At 39.8% G+C, this 14009-nt stretch overlaps 1 protein-coding gene across 1 annotated transcript; it reads left to right on the top strand.

Annotated features, from left to right (window-relative positions):
* The first annotated feature begins 12609 nt into the window (after positions 1–12609).
* LOC118628315 (olfactory receptor 51G2) lies at positions 12610–13601 on the top strand. Its single transcript, XM_036259180.1, has one exon. It carries the CDS (start codon positions 12623–12625, stop codon positions 13562–13564), a length of 942 nt encoding a protein of 313 aa, XP_036115073.1. The 5' UTR covers positions 12610–12622; the 3' UTR covers positions 13565–13601.
* The last annotated feature ends 408 nt before the right edge of the window (positions 13602–14009 follow it).

Here is a 14009-nt window from a genome sequence, read left to right as displayed (position 1 = left end):
GGTTAGGTTAGGGCAAAGGAAGGAAGTTTGTGGCATAAAACTCATAGGTATTTTTGGTTTCGGCTATGTTGTGACAAAATAACAAACTCTAATTATCAAGAAAAAAGTGAATTAACAATGCAGCATAATACATGTGTGACCTTAAGAAAATTATTAACCTCTCAGTTCTTTGGTTTCCTCAAATGCAGAATGAGTATAGAAAGAATTACAATATCTTTCATGTAGGAATATTATGAAGATTAAATGAGATAATTCATGTAAATCCCTAACAGTGCCTAAAGGATGTCAATTCTCAACAAATATTTAAACTTTTGCTGTTTAGTCTTTCTGAACTCTAGTTTCCCCACATGTACTAACGTTTGGGATTACTGAAGTATCTTTATTGCAGTAACAGAAATAAAGAGACACAGAAATGTACAATAGCATGGAACACCCATGAGAACTACATGCTGTAGGCTTCAGGTAAGTCTAGATGGGAACAACTTTACTCACATTACAACTAGGATGTGCATGAGCAGAGGGAGATTTTAATTATTTTCTTTCTAAATCATCTCTCTTTTTCAAAAACTTCTACCAATAAATAATCACAGAAAAACTGCAATAACAACAATAAAAAAGAATACTAAAATTTAAAAAAAAAACTCATTTTAGCTTCAGTTACTCAGTCCAGTCTAATAGTATTCCCTATAGGTCATTTTTATTCTCTGCTAGTTCTGTCTCTCCTCAAGGACCCATCTTTCAGTATGAGAAGATTCCCTTACATTTTCTCTCTCTGCCTTGTTTCTTTTCTCCACTCTTTTCTTGGCTAGAAGACATGGGCTTTTCTTTGACCTCTCCCCACATTATATCCTGTTTTTCCATTACAGAAGCTTTATAGCCAAGATTTCAAGCAGATAGGATTGACTTCTCCCTGAAATAAGATCAAACTCCATGTCCTTACTAATCAAAGCTGAAGAAAGATCAATCGGATCTCTCTGTGTGTCTTTTTTTTTTTTTTTTTTTTTATCCTCACCCGAGGATATTTTTCCATTTTTTGTACAGATAGAGTGGGAGGGAGAGAGAGGAAGTGAGAGAGAGAGAGAAACATCGATGTGAAGGGACACATCGAGTGGCTGCCACCCGCACGACCAACCAGGGCCGGGGACAAACTGCAACCGAAGTACGCGCCCTTAGCGGGAACCGAACCCAGGTCTCTCCGGACCGCAGGCCAACGCTCTAACCGCTAAGCCAAACTGGCCAGGGCTCTCTGTGTGTCTTTATCTCTATCTCTATTTGTCTGTATCTTTCTTTTTCTTTTTTCATGACTTCTGAGATTCACACTTATTTTCTGCCAAAGCACATTTAATACTACCTGTCTCTTTTAAGTGCTTGAACTCAGAGGCTATAAATAAATATCACTTGTGAATAGGAGTATTATTGATAAAATATTTGTTAAATAGATTAAAAATGATAGGATATATAGATAAATAGATATTATGGGCTTATTTATATCTCCCCCTACAAAAAGGGTTGAAGTTCCAAGCCTCAGTACTTCAAAATTTCTTTTAAAAGGTGATTAAGTTAAAATGAGGCCATTAGGGTAGGTCCAAATCCAATATGACTCATGTCCTTATAAAAAGAAGAGACATCAAGGATACTGATGCACAGAGGAAAAGCCATATAAGAACATGGCGAGAAGGTGGCCACCTGCAAACAAGAGAAAGGCTACAGAAAAAACAAACCTGCCAACACCTTGATTTTGGACTTCCAGCCTACAGAACAGTACGAAAATAAATTCTATTGTTAAAATCATCCATTCTGTGGTATTTTATTACTGTAGTCCTGGAAATTTAATATAAGAGGTAACTAAATTTTGGAATGAATTCCAGGCTACAAGTGAAGATGCATTTTTAATTATAAAGAAAATAGAGATTTCTGAAATCAGAGTTGAAAACAAATAATAAAAAAAGGGATATATGAAAATTCCTAAACTTTTGGGGTTGTCACAAATGTCAGTTTCTGATTCTGTAAGGATGAGGCCCAGAGATCTACATGTTAACAAGCATCCCAGGTGATTCTGATCCTGATTATCTGGGGACTATGATTTGAGAAATATTGCTTCATAACACTTAAACGTGTACACATGCTCAACTAGAGATTAAGGGAATGTGGCCACAAGAGGATGCCCACCACATTCCAAAGGGTCCAGTCAAGCTAATGAATTGAGATAGTCTCTCATGACTGGGTTGGGAATTCTAGGGCATTCCTTATTATTTATACCTTTGTATTCCCAAAAGAAATCCAATAAGCTGACTACTAATTACCTGGGTAATGAAAACACAAAAATGGCCCTTCATTCCTTTCTCTAAAACATCTCCATCAGGTTTCAGAGTCGAAAAATACATGAGTAATTCTTTATATCTCTTTTTTAACATGTAAACCTCCTGTTTGGATGTGACTACCCATCCCAGGGGCTTATTTTGCCCATAAATTATGAGAACATATTAGTTTCTCCAATTAGCTCGTTGATGTCTAGAAATACAAAGTTAAGTTCTGAGTACATCAGAGACAGGAAGAGGAGTTGGAGTCCCTGAGTGTAAGTAGAGGTCAAGAGCATGTAGAATTACACAGGGTACTAAGAATAAGCATCGACACTATCAAAATATTTCCAAGAACTTGGCCTGACTTTTTGTTTCCTCTTTGGTGACAGAAAAGGCACTATTTAAAAAGTTCTTTTGAAAAAGGAGGGAGAGAAGATGGTGGCAGGCAGGACCAGAGGGAGGGTGAATGTGTGAAAGAGTGTGAGTGGACACAAAGGTGGACGTCCAAACCCGAGCAGTGCAGAGACGCGGAGCAGAAGGTTCCTGTGCTGTGAATGAGGAGCAGCCGGCTACCTCAGTAAGCAGCCCTTCAGGGCGCTTCTCCCTCCACCACTGGGAGGTTCCACCATTTTGGAAGATCCCTGGTCTTCCCTGAGAGGAGGAAATGGGAATGGCTAGGGCCCAGCAACCTGAGCCCACCATCACACCTGGCACCATCAGACCAGAGGACACTCTGTGTCAACACAGACCAGTGCACAGTAGTGGAGCTCTCAAGGTTCCAGTCAGGGAAACCACAGACGGCCTGGAGCCCAGCACCATCCCCCATAGTAGCAGCCCTATCATAGTCGAGATATACCCCCAGCAACAGAGGTTGGAGAGCAGACATCCATCTCCAGGCAACAGAAGCACAGACCAGCAGATGAGACCCATACCCAAAAACTACAACAAAAGCTGAGCAGGAGTTGAGCCTCAAGGGGCAGCAGCACTCCCCAGCCCCCAGCAGTAGGACCTGGGGCTCCACAGAAGCCTGTGCAGTCCAGTAGCTCACAAAAGCAGTGGAAAGTCAGAGCCCTAGAGAGACTGGTGCCATCCAGCTGCCCACTCATGGGACCTGCAGGATACTGGGGCACCAGAGAGGCCTGTGCGATCCAGCAGAGACTGTGCAATTGAGTTACCTGTGAGGTGATGAAACACCAGAGAGGCCTGTTCCATCCAGCAAGAACTGTGTGAACTAGTTCTCCACGGGACCTGTGGGGTGCTACAGCGCCAGAGAGACCTGTGGGACCCAGCAGGGACTGCACAATCTAGTTACCCACTGGACCTGTGGGGTGCAGAAGCACCAGAGAGGCCTGCACAACCCAGCTGGGACTGTGCCATCCAGGTACTGGCGGGATCTGTGGGGTCTTGACACACCAGAGAGTACTGTGCAACCCAACAGGGACTGCACAATCTAGTTACCCACTAGGCCTGTGGGGTGCTGAAGTACCAGAGAGGCCTGCATGACCCAGCAGGGACTGTGCCATCCAGTTACCCGTGAGACCTGAAAGCTGCTGGGGCAGCAGGAAGGCCTGTGCGACCCAGCTGCTCACAAAATAGGCATAGAAGATATGAAAAACTGAGGCAGAAAGAATAGAAGCTACGAAGACAATCTCCCAGGGCCAAACAGGAATTACAACTAAAATAAAGACAAATCCTCTGGAAAAAGTAACAAAAAGGAAAAGGACAGAACCATACAACCAGGGACACTGGTAGGATCAGCGGAGGCAAGAGAGGGTGGCAGGCTGGGAGCCCACAGACAGCAGCAGTCTTAGCTATGAGCAGCACCCTTGGGGAATAAAGACCAAGCCCACTCCACAGTGCAGATAGCCAGAACAGAGCCCTAAAATAGCCACAGCTAATCACCTGGGGGCTACGGCAAAGGGAGGGCATACTGGGCTGGAACTCTGTGGGGACACCTGGGATTTGAAGGACACTCAGAGTTTTTGCTGAGTTGTGGCCACAAAGGACTATGGCCAGTGTGCTCCTTCCCCAAGCTGTGGGGGAAAGCAGCACACCCCCCCCCCAGAGATTAAGCCTTTCCCAAGTAAGGCAAAGAAATTCAAATTGAGGCTCATTAACAACCAGCATCTATCACACCCTCTGAAAATCTTCTTATGCAGAACATCAGGGCTACATTCCAAGGCACTGAGTAATTGAGACTACTAGCCACCATGAAAAAGCTAGAGGATAAATGAACCTGTCCCGGGATTGCAAATCTACCCAGAAAAGTAAGACTTCACAGTGGTGCTTAATGTGGGCCCACCCAGGCTCATCCAAACCCAGCAGAGGGAGCCACAAACAGCAGAACACCAACACCCAAAAAAAAAAAAAAAAATTGGGCATGCTCCAAAACCAACTGGGATAGCCAAAATAATGAAACAAAGAAACAAAACCCAAATGAAAGAACAAGAGAACTCTATCGAAGATGAGATAAATGAAATGGGTTAGGCAAATTATCAGAGGTAGAGTTCAGAGCCATGATCTTGAGGAAGTTCAATAGCATGAGTAAGGACATCAGCACCATGAGAAAAGATATAAAAACATTGAAAACCAACCAAGTGGAAATGAAGAATGACATAGCAGAAATTAAGAACACATTGGAAGGACTATCCAGCAGAGTAGAGGAAGCTGAGGACCAGATCAGTGAATTAGAAGACAGGGTAGAAATAATCAACCAATCAGAAAACCAAAAGGAAAAAACAGGAAGACAGCTTAAGAGAATTGTGGGACAGCTGAAAACGTAACCACATTTGCATCATAGTAGTCTCCGAAGAGGAAAAAAATGGGCAAGGGTTAAAGAATATATTTGAAGAAATTATGACAGAAAACTTTCCTAACTTGGTGAAGGAAAGAAGGTATTCAAGTTCAAGAGGCACAGGGAGCCCCAAGTAAGAAGAACCCAAAGAAGCCCACACCAAGACACATAGTAATTAAAATGCCTAAAGGCACCAAGAGAGAAGCAACAGGTTACTTACAAAGAAAACCTCATTAGGCTTTGAGCTGACTTCTCAACAGAAACACTATAGGCCAGAAGGGAATGGCATGAAGTAATCAAGGTCATGAAGAACAAGGATCTGAATCCAAGACTACTCTATCCTGCAAGGTTATCATTCAAAATAGAAGGTCAAATAAAGAGCTTTCCTGACAAAAAAAAAAAAAGGCTAAGGGAATACATTAGCACCAAACCAGCACTGCAAGAAATGTTAAAAGTACTGTTGTAACTAGTAGAAGAAATAGGAAAAAAAAATAGAACCACACTAAACAAAAATGGCAATAAATAAATACATATCAATTATCACCTTAAATGTGAATGGTTTGAATACTCCGATAAAAAGACACAGAGTAGCTGACTGGATAAGAAAGCATGACAACATATAGGTTGTTTACAAGAGACCCACCTCACAACAAAAGACTCAAATAGGTTGAAAGTGAAGGGATGGAAAAAAATATTTCAAGCAAATGGAAAGCACGAAAAAATCTCAGGTAGCAATACTCATATCTGGTAAAGTAGATTTCAAAATAAAGGCTATAATTAGAGACAAAGAAGGCCACTACATAATACTGAAAGGATCTATCCAACAGAAAGATATAACGTTGGTAAACATATATGTACCCAATTTAAGATCACCAACATATATTAAAAATATTTTGGAGGACTTCGAAGGAGAAATCAATAGCAATACAATCATAGCAGGTGACTTCAACACCCTGCTGACATCACAGATAGATCCTCTAGACAACAAATTAGCAAGGAAACAGAGACTCTAACTGAAGCACTAGACCAAATGGATTTAATAGATAGCTACAGAGACTTATACTCCAAAATTACAGAATTCACATTCTTCTCAAGTGTACATGGGACATTCTCAAAGATAGACCACATGTTAGGGCACAAACTAAGTCTCTACAAGTTCAAGAAGATTGAAATCATATCAAGCATCTTCTCAGATCACAATGGCATGAAACTAGAAATCAATTGCAACAACAATATGCAAAGACATTTGAACACATGGAGGCTAAATAGCATGTTATTGAACAATGAATGGGTTACCATGGAGATCAAGGAAGAAATTTTAAAACTTCTTGGAAACCAATGAAAATGAACACGCAACAACACAAAATCTATGAAATGCAGCAAAAGAAGTTCTGAGAAGGAAGTTCACAGCACTACAGGCATAACTCAAGAAGCAAGAAAAATTTTTAATTGACTATCTAACCTCCCAACTTAAAGAACTAGAAAGCAAACAGAAAGAAACCCCCAGAGCAAGTGGAAGAAAGAAAATAGTAAAGATCAGTCAGAAATAAATGACATGGAGAACAAAAAACAATTCAAAGGATCAATGCAACAAAGAGCTGGTTCTTTGAAAAGATAAACAAGATTGAAGGACCATTAGCTAGACTCACCAAGAAACAAAGAGAGAGAACCCAAATACACAAAATCAGAAATGAAAGAGGAGAAATAAAAACTGACACGACAGAAATACAAAGGACTGTTAACAGATATTATGAACAATTACACAGAAAGAAATTCAACAATCTAAGTAAAATGGACAAATTTCTAAAAACACATAGTCTCTCAAAACTGAACTGGGAAGAGATAGAAAACCTGAACAGACCAATAACAACAACAAAAACTGAAGATGTAATCAAGACTCTCCCAGCAAACAAAAGCCCAGGCCCGGATGGCTTCATGGGGGAATTTTACCGAACATTCAAAGAAGAACTAATACCCATTCTACTCAAACTATTTCAAAAATTTCAAGAAGAAGGAAGACTTCCAAACTCGTTTCATGAAGCCAGCATAATTCTAATTCAAAAACCAGAAAAAGACACTACAAAGAAAGAAAACTACAGACCAATATCCCTGATGAACATAGATGCCAAAATCCTGAACAAACTACTAGCAAATTGAATCCAGCAATACATCAAAAAAATTATTCACCATGGCCAAGTGGGATTCATTCCAGGGATGCAAGGCTGGTACTGTATTTGCAAATCAATAAATGTGATATACCACATAAATAAAATGAAGAATATAAACCATATGATCATATCAATAAATGCTGAAAAAGTCTTCAACAGAATCCAGCATCCATTTCTGATAAAAAGGCACAGCAATGTGGGAATAGAGGGATCATATCTTCACATAATAAAGACCACATATGAAACACCTACAGTCAACATCATAATAAATAGACAAAAACTTAAAGCATTTCCTTTAAAAACACAAACAAGACAAGGATAACCACTTTTGCCACTCTTATTTAACATAGTACTGGAAGTCTTAGGCACAGCATTCAGACAGGAAGAAAAAATAAAAGGGATCCAAATTGGAAAGTAGGAAGTGAAACTGTCATTATTCGCAGATGACATGATATGATACGTATAGAACCCCAAAGATTCCATCAAAAATTTACTAGACTTAATAAATGAATTTGTAAATGTAGCAGGATACAAAATTAATGTCAAGAAATCGATGGCATTCTTATACACCAATGATGAACTCACAGAAAGAGAAACTAAAAAAACAATCCCACTTACCACTGCAGCAACAAAATTAAAATACCTAGGAATAAACTTAACCAAAGAAATAAAGGACCTATTTGCAGATAACTACAGGTCATTGAAAATAGAAATAGAGCAAGGTATAAAAAAGTGGAAGCACATACCTTGTTCATGCATTGGAAGAATTAACATCATTAAAATGTCCATATTACTCAAAGCAATCTATAGATTCAATGCAATCCCCATCAAAATGCCAACGACATACTTTACAGAACTAGAACAAATACTTCAAAAGTTCATATGGAACAAAAAAAGACCCTGAATACCCACAGCAATCTTGAAAAAGAAGAAAAATGTTGGAAGGATCACATTACCAGATTTCAGGTTATACTACAAAGCCACTGTAATCAAAACAGCCTGGTACTGGCACAAGAACAGGCATATAGACCAATGAAACAGAACAGTGAACCCAGAAATGGACCCAAGGCAATATGCTCAGTTAATATTTGACAAAGGTGACAAGAGCATACAGTGGACGAACGACAGTCTCTTTAATAAATGGTGTTGGGAAAATTGGACAGTTACATGAAAAAAAATTGAAACTAGACCATCAATTTACAACATACACAAGAATAAACTCAAAATGGATAAAAGACAGAAACGTGACTCATGAATCCATAAAAATACTAGAAGAAGCTGTAGGCAACAAAATTTCAGGCATCATACACAGCAGAATTTTCAATGATACATCCCCTAAGGCAACACAATCAAAGGAGAAAATGAACACGTGGGACTACATCAAACTCAAAAGCTTCTGCACAGCAAAAAATACGATCATCAAAATGAAAAGGCACCACACTGTATGGGAGAGCATCATTGCCAATGATATATCAGATAAGGGGTTAATTTCCAAAATATATAGAGTGCTCATACAACTCAACAAAAGGAAGACAAAGAACCCAATTAAAAAATGGGCAGAGGAACTAAATAGACCCCTCTCCAAACAGGACAGACAAATGGCTAAGAGACATATGAAGAAATGCTCAGCATCACGAATCATCAGAGAGATGCAAATTAAAACAACAATGAGGTATCACCTCACACCTGTCAGAATGGCCGTCATCAACAAATCATCAAACAACAAGTGTTGGCGAGGGTGTGGAGAAAAGGGGATTCTAGTACACTGCTGGTGGGAATGCAGATTGTTGCAGCCACTATGGAAAACAATATGGTGTTACCTCAAAAAATTAAAAATTGAACTTCCATTTGACCCAGTGATTCCACTTCTAGGAATATACCCTAAGAAGCCTGAAACACCAATCAGAAAGAATATATGTACCCCCATGTTCATAGCAGCACTATTTACAAGAGCTAAGATCTGGAAACAGCCCAAATGTCCATCAGTAGATGAATGGATAAAAAAGCTGTGATACATATACACAATGGAGTACTATGCAGCTGTAAGAATGAAAGATCTCTTATCCTTTGAGATGACATGGAGGGACCTGGAAAGTGTTATCCTAAGTGAAACAAGCCAAACAGAGAAAGACACTGAGATCATATGATAAGTGAGATGATCTCACTTATTTGTGGAATATAATGAACATAACAGTCTGAGGAACATAATAGTCCCAGAGTCGTTGAAGTGGGGTAAAGACTGATAATCCCCAGAAGAGGAGGTGGCGGGGGAGAGATAAACCACAGAACTTATATGCATGTATGCATGAACAATGGACATGGACAATAAAGCTGGGGACAGGGTGGGGAGGTAGGAGGGGGGAATCATTGGAAGGAAAAAGAGAATCATCTGTTACAAAAATAAATAATTAATTTTTAAAAAGAGCAAGAAACAAAAAGGAGACAACAAAATTGTGTCTGCATATAGATGATTATATCATAAATAGGTACAACTATATGTACATGAAATAAAACAAAAGGAAACAAAAAAATAAAAATAAATAAATAAAAAGCCCTTTTAAATATTGCATATGGTTATACATACCCAACAGGCACACTGTCACATCCAGTATACATAAACTATACAGTTATGATACATTACACATGAAACACTGTCAATATCACCCATTCTGCTTTCCTGCAGTGGTGGAGGTTGTTTAAAGCTTTCACCAGCTCCTTCAGCTGTAGCTACAAGTGCATAGCATCCTCTGGGCCCCCCTTCTAAACGTTCACAAAATTATTCTCTTCTTTCTTCCTCCTATCCCCAAGGTCTGAGATAATGAAGTTGAAGGAGACAGTCAGAGTATGGAGTTAATTAACGATCCTTAAAATATTCTCATTGGGGACCTCAGGCAGTTGCATAAAAATCAGGGAGTTTAGCATTCACCCTCCAGTCCCTTCATAGCCCCAGAGTCAGTCTCTAGTTTTAGCCTTCTTTCTTCCCCATGTAAGGCCTGGAGCCTCTGGACCCAGCCTTGGTGTATTGAAGAGTCAATATATTTAACAGGTATTTGATGCTGAGTTGTGGAACCAAGAAGTGGTCCCAAACGACTCAGGCAGAGCTTTGGAGAGAGAGAGGAGAGCAAATACTTTGAGGCTCAAGAAGGACTATAGAGGGTACCTGCCAAAGGTGGAGACTGCTGTAGTCTGAGACTGCTGACGTCATGGGATCCCAGGTCTGGGGTTAGCACTAGCTGAGAAAGGAGACAATAGTTTTCTCACATCTGTTCACTGTTTGGATTTTTTAACCCAAATGTTTCATAATTTTCAGAATGTGCCTTGTAGCTCCAGAAATTTAAGTTTGAAGTCCAGCTCTGCCACTGATTGGATGTATGACTTTAGGCAAGTCATCAAATTTTCTGAGCCTCTCTGTCCTCATTTGCAAGTTGAGGTCATAATATTAACTTGCAGGGCTTTACTAAGGTCCCATGCTATTTCTTTTGCAATATTCTTGATACAGTATCTGATAAATAGTGAATGTTCATCAGATATCACAGTTCTTTCTCACCACCTTACTTTATTTTCATGTCAAAAACATTTTCTGCCTTAGGATTTAAGAGTTATATTGTTAACCACCATGCAGTTTGTCTGTCCCTGCTAAGCCCTTGATTTTGTGCTCATTTCTGCTCATTGACAGTGAAATGGCATCAATGTGCAAAGAAAGTGTAATGGTTATTTAGAGACTGGAATATAGAGAAAAATTAGATCTCAGTTCAAATTTCATTTTGACCATTCACTATGTCTTTGATCTTATAAATGTTACTTTTTTTTTCTAAGCCTGTGTTTTCTCATCTATAATATCATAATATTAATAGAACTTTATTCACAGAATTATTTTAAGTAGATAAAGCATGGACCAGTTGGCAACAGCTAACTAACAAAATTTGACTCTTATTCATGCATTTTTTAAAACTGCTGAGCACATACTGTGTACCAGGGCCCATTGTAAGCACTGTCTTTATAGAAGTAATCAAAACAAAGCACCTGCTCACTTTGAGCTCATATTCTAATGGGGTCATTAACTGGAAGTGAAATGATCACTGCTCTGGAAGTCAGGTTGCTTAAATTAGCACATGGCCTCTGCCTAGTGACTATTCCCTTTTTGAGCCTTTTTACTTTATCTGTAAAAGATTGAGCTCTATTACCATCATTGCCTTCTCTTTTGTGGACTCTCACAGACTCTACTTTATGATTGGCAGTGTGCCCATAGTTGATGCTGCTTCAGTCTCTCCTCCCACTTACAATTCAAGTCAGTTGATTCCTAGACTTCTAGAGAACATCATTTACTGACTGATGTGAGGATCGGAGTTCTGATTTCTTACTCCAGCCATCAAGAATAACTCCACAGACAGACATTTACACACTCTCCATTTCTCTCTGGAATTCTGTGAACTGAGTAGTGTTTATGCTCTATCTGGATTAAGCTAGGCTTCTATAGCAGGAAGACCAGAAAAAAAGGTGAGGGAAGAATGTGTCTGTGTCTGATGTTAACAATTATATGTGGTTGGGGGGGGGGGGGAGAGAGAAAGAAAGAGAGAAAGAAAGAGGGAAAGAAAGAAAGAAAGAAAGAAAGAAAGAAAGAAAGAAAGAAAGAAAGAAAGAAAGAAAGAAAGAAAGAAAGAAAGAAAAGACAGGAAGGGGAAAAGAAAGACAGGAAGGGGAAAAAAAAAAGGGAAAGAAAGAAAAAGAGAATGAGCAAAGGTAGTAAGGTAAGGAAGCGAAAAAAGAGAAGTTAAAAGAAAGTTTGAAATGGTAATGAGTCCTGGCAGAATAGATACATATAAGGAGAAATTAATCTCATAAGGGGTAGGCAAAGTTAAGTACAGCCAACAAGAATAGTAAAGATACTCAAACCTCTTAGCCTGAAGAAGCAAGGGGATAAAAAACTTTTAAGAAAATAATTTTTCGCCCTGGCCGGTTTGGCTCAGCGGTTAGAGCATTGGCCTGCGGTCTGGAGAGACCCGGGTTCGGTTCCCGCTAAGGGCACGTACTTCGGTTGCAGTTTGTCCCCAGCCCTGGTCGGTCGTGTGGGTGGCAGCCACTCGATGTGTCCCTTTCACGTCGATGTTTCTCTCTCTCTCTCTCCCTCCCACTCTATCTGTACAAAAATTGCAAAAATGTCCTCGGGTGAGGATAAAAAAAAAAAGAAAATAATTTTTCTAAAAAGATGTTAAGAGGGAACCATGGTCCAGAAGAAAATGAACTTTGGAGGAACTGTACAGTTCTAATCTTTTTTTTAATTGCTTTCTGCAATCACTAGCTTTTTCTCAATTTATTTCAGAAATTTGAAGGAAATTCAACACCCCTTCCCTCCGCACACAATGACATTGGGATCCCTGGAAAACAGCAGCAGCATTTCCTCTACCTTCCTGCTAAGTGGCATTCCTGGGCTGGAGCACATGCACATCTGGATTTCCTTCCCATTAGGCTTCATATACTTGGTTTCCATCCTGGGCAACTGCACAATTGTTTTTATCATTAAAACAGAACCCTCACTCCATGAACCAATGTACCTCTTCCTATCCATGCTGGCTCTGACCGACCTGGGTCTGTCTCTTTGCACACTCCCTACAGTGATGGGCATCTTTTGGATTGGGGCACGAGGTATTAGTCATGATGCTTGTTTTGCTCAACTCTTTTTCATTCATTGCCTGTCCTTCCTGGAGTCCTCTGTGCTACTGTCTATGGCCTTTGACCGCTTTGTGGCTATCTGTCACCCCTTGCACTATGCTTCCATTCTCACCAACACAGTCATCAGCAGAATTGGCCTGGCTTCCCTGGGCCGCAGTGTAGCACTCATTTTTCCATTGCCTTTTATGCTCAAAAGATTCCCTTATTGTGGCTCCGTGGTCCTCTCACATTCCTATTGTATTCACCAAGAGGTGATGAAATTGGCCTGTGCAGACATCAAAGACAATAGCATCTATGGTATGTTTGTCATTGTTTCCACGGTGGGTATAGACTCACTGCTCATTCTCTTCTCCTATGCCCTAATTCTGCATACTGTGCTGTCCATTGCATCCAGGGCAGAGAGACTCAAAGCTCTTAACACCTGTGTTTCCCACATCTGCGCTGTGCTCCTCTTCTACACCCCTATGATTGGCTTGTCCATCATCCACCGCTTTGGGAAACAGGCACCTCATCTGGTCCAAGTGATCATGGGCTTTGTGTATTTTCTGTTTCCTCCCCTGATGAACCCCATCATCTACAGTGTGAAGACCAAACAGATCCGAGATCGTGTGACCCATGTCTTTTGTTACTAGTTGGGTCTAATCATGGAGGCACCATTTCCTTAAATGTACCCTTACTCCTCTATCCATATAATATCAAATGTGCATAAAATGAAGGAGACTGTTATTTATTCAACAAATACATACATGAAATTGTTTTGCTCACAGTAAAAAGAAGTTAATAGAAAAGCAATAATAGAGATATCTTTTTCCAGAGGTAAAAAGAAAGTGTCCACAAAGGTTTCCCTGACTTGACAGCCTTAAGAGATATAAAGGAGTTAAGAAATCAAAGGTAATTGTAATCTAACCTGAAGGAACAACATATGCAAAACTGAGGCAGAGGTGTGAGAGAGGAAATACATTCAGGGAAATATCTGAAGATGTTTTTTATTGTTATTTTGTTTTCTCACAGGTCAGAAAATAGTGTAGAACATGAATTGGGAGTGAAGTGCTAAATGGAAACAGGTTGAGGCACTGA

This window comes from Molossus molossus, unplaced genomic scaffold, assembly GCF_014108415.1.
Source record: "Molossus molossus isolate mMolMol1 unplaced genomic scaffold, mMolMol1.p scaffold_m16_p_13, whole genome shotgun sequence".
NCBI lineage: Eukaryota > Metazoa > Chordata > Mammalia > Chiroptera > Molossidae > Molossus > Molossus molossus.
Note: the sequence above shows the minus strand (reverse complement) of the source record. Positions and strands in the feature narration are given on the sequence as shown.

Coding starts and splice junctions, on each gene's coding strand:
- LOC118628315 (XM_036259180.1), top strand. CDS start 12,623: ATGACATTGGGATCCCTGGAAAACAGCAGCAGCATTTCCTCTACCTTC.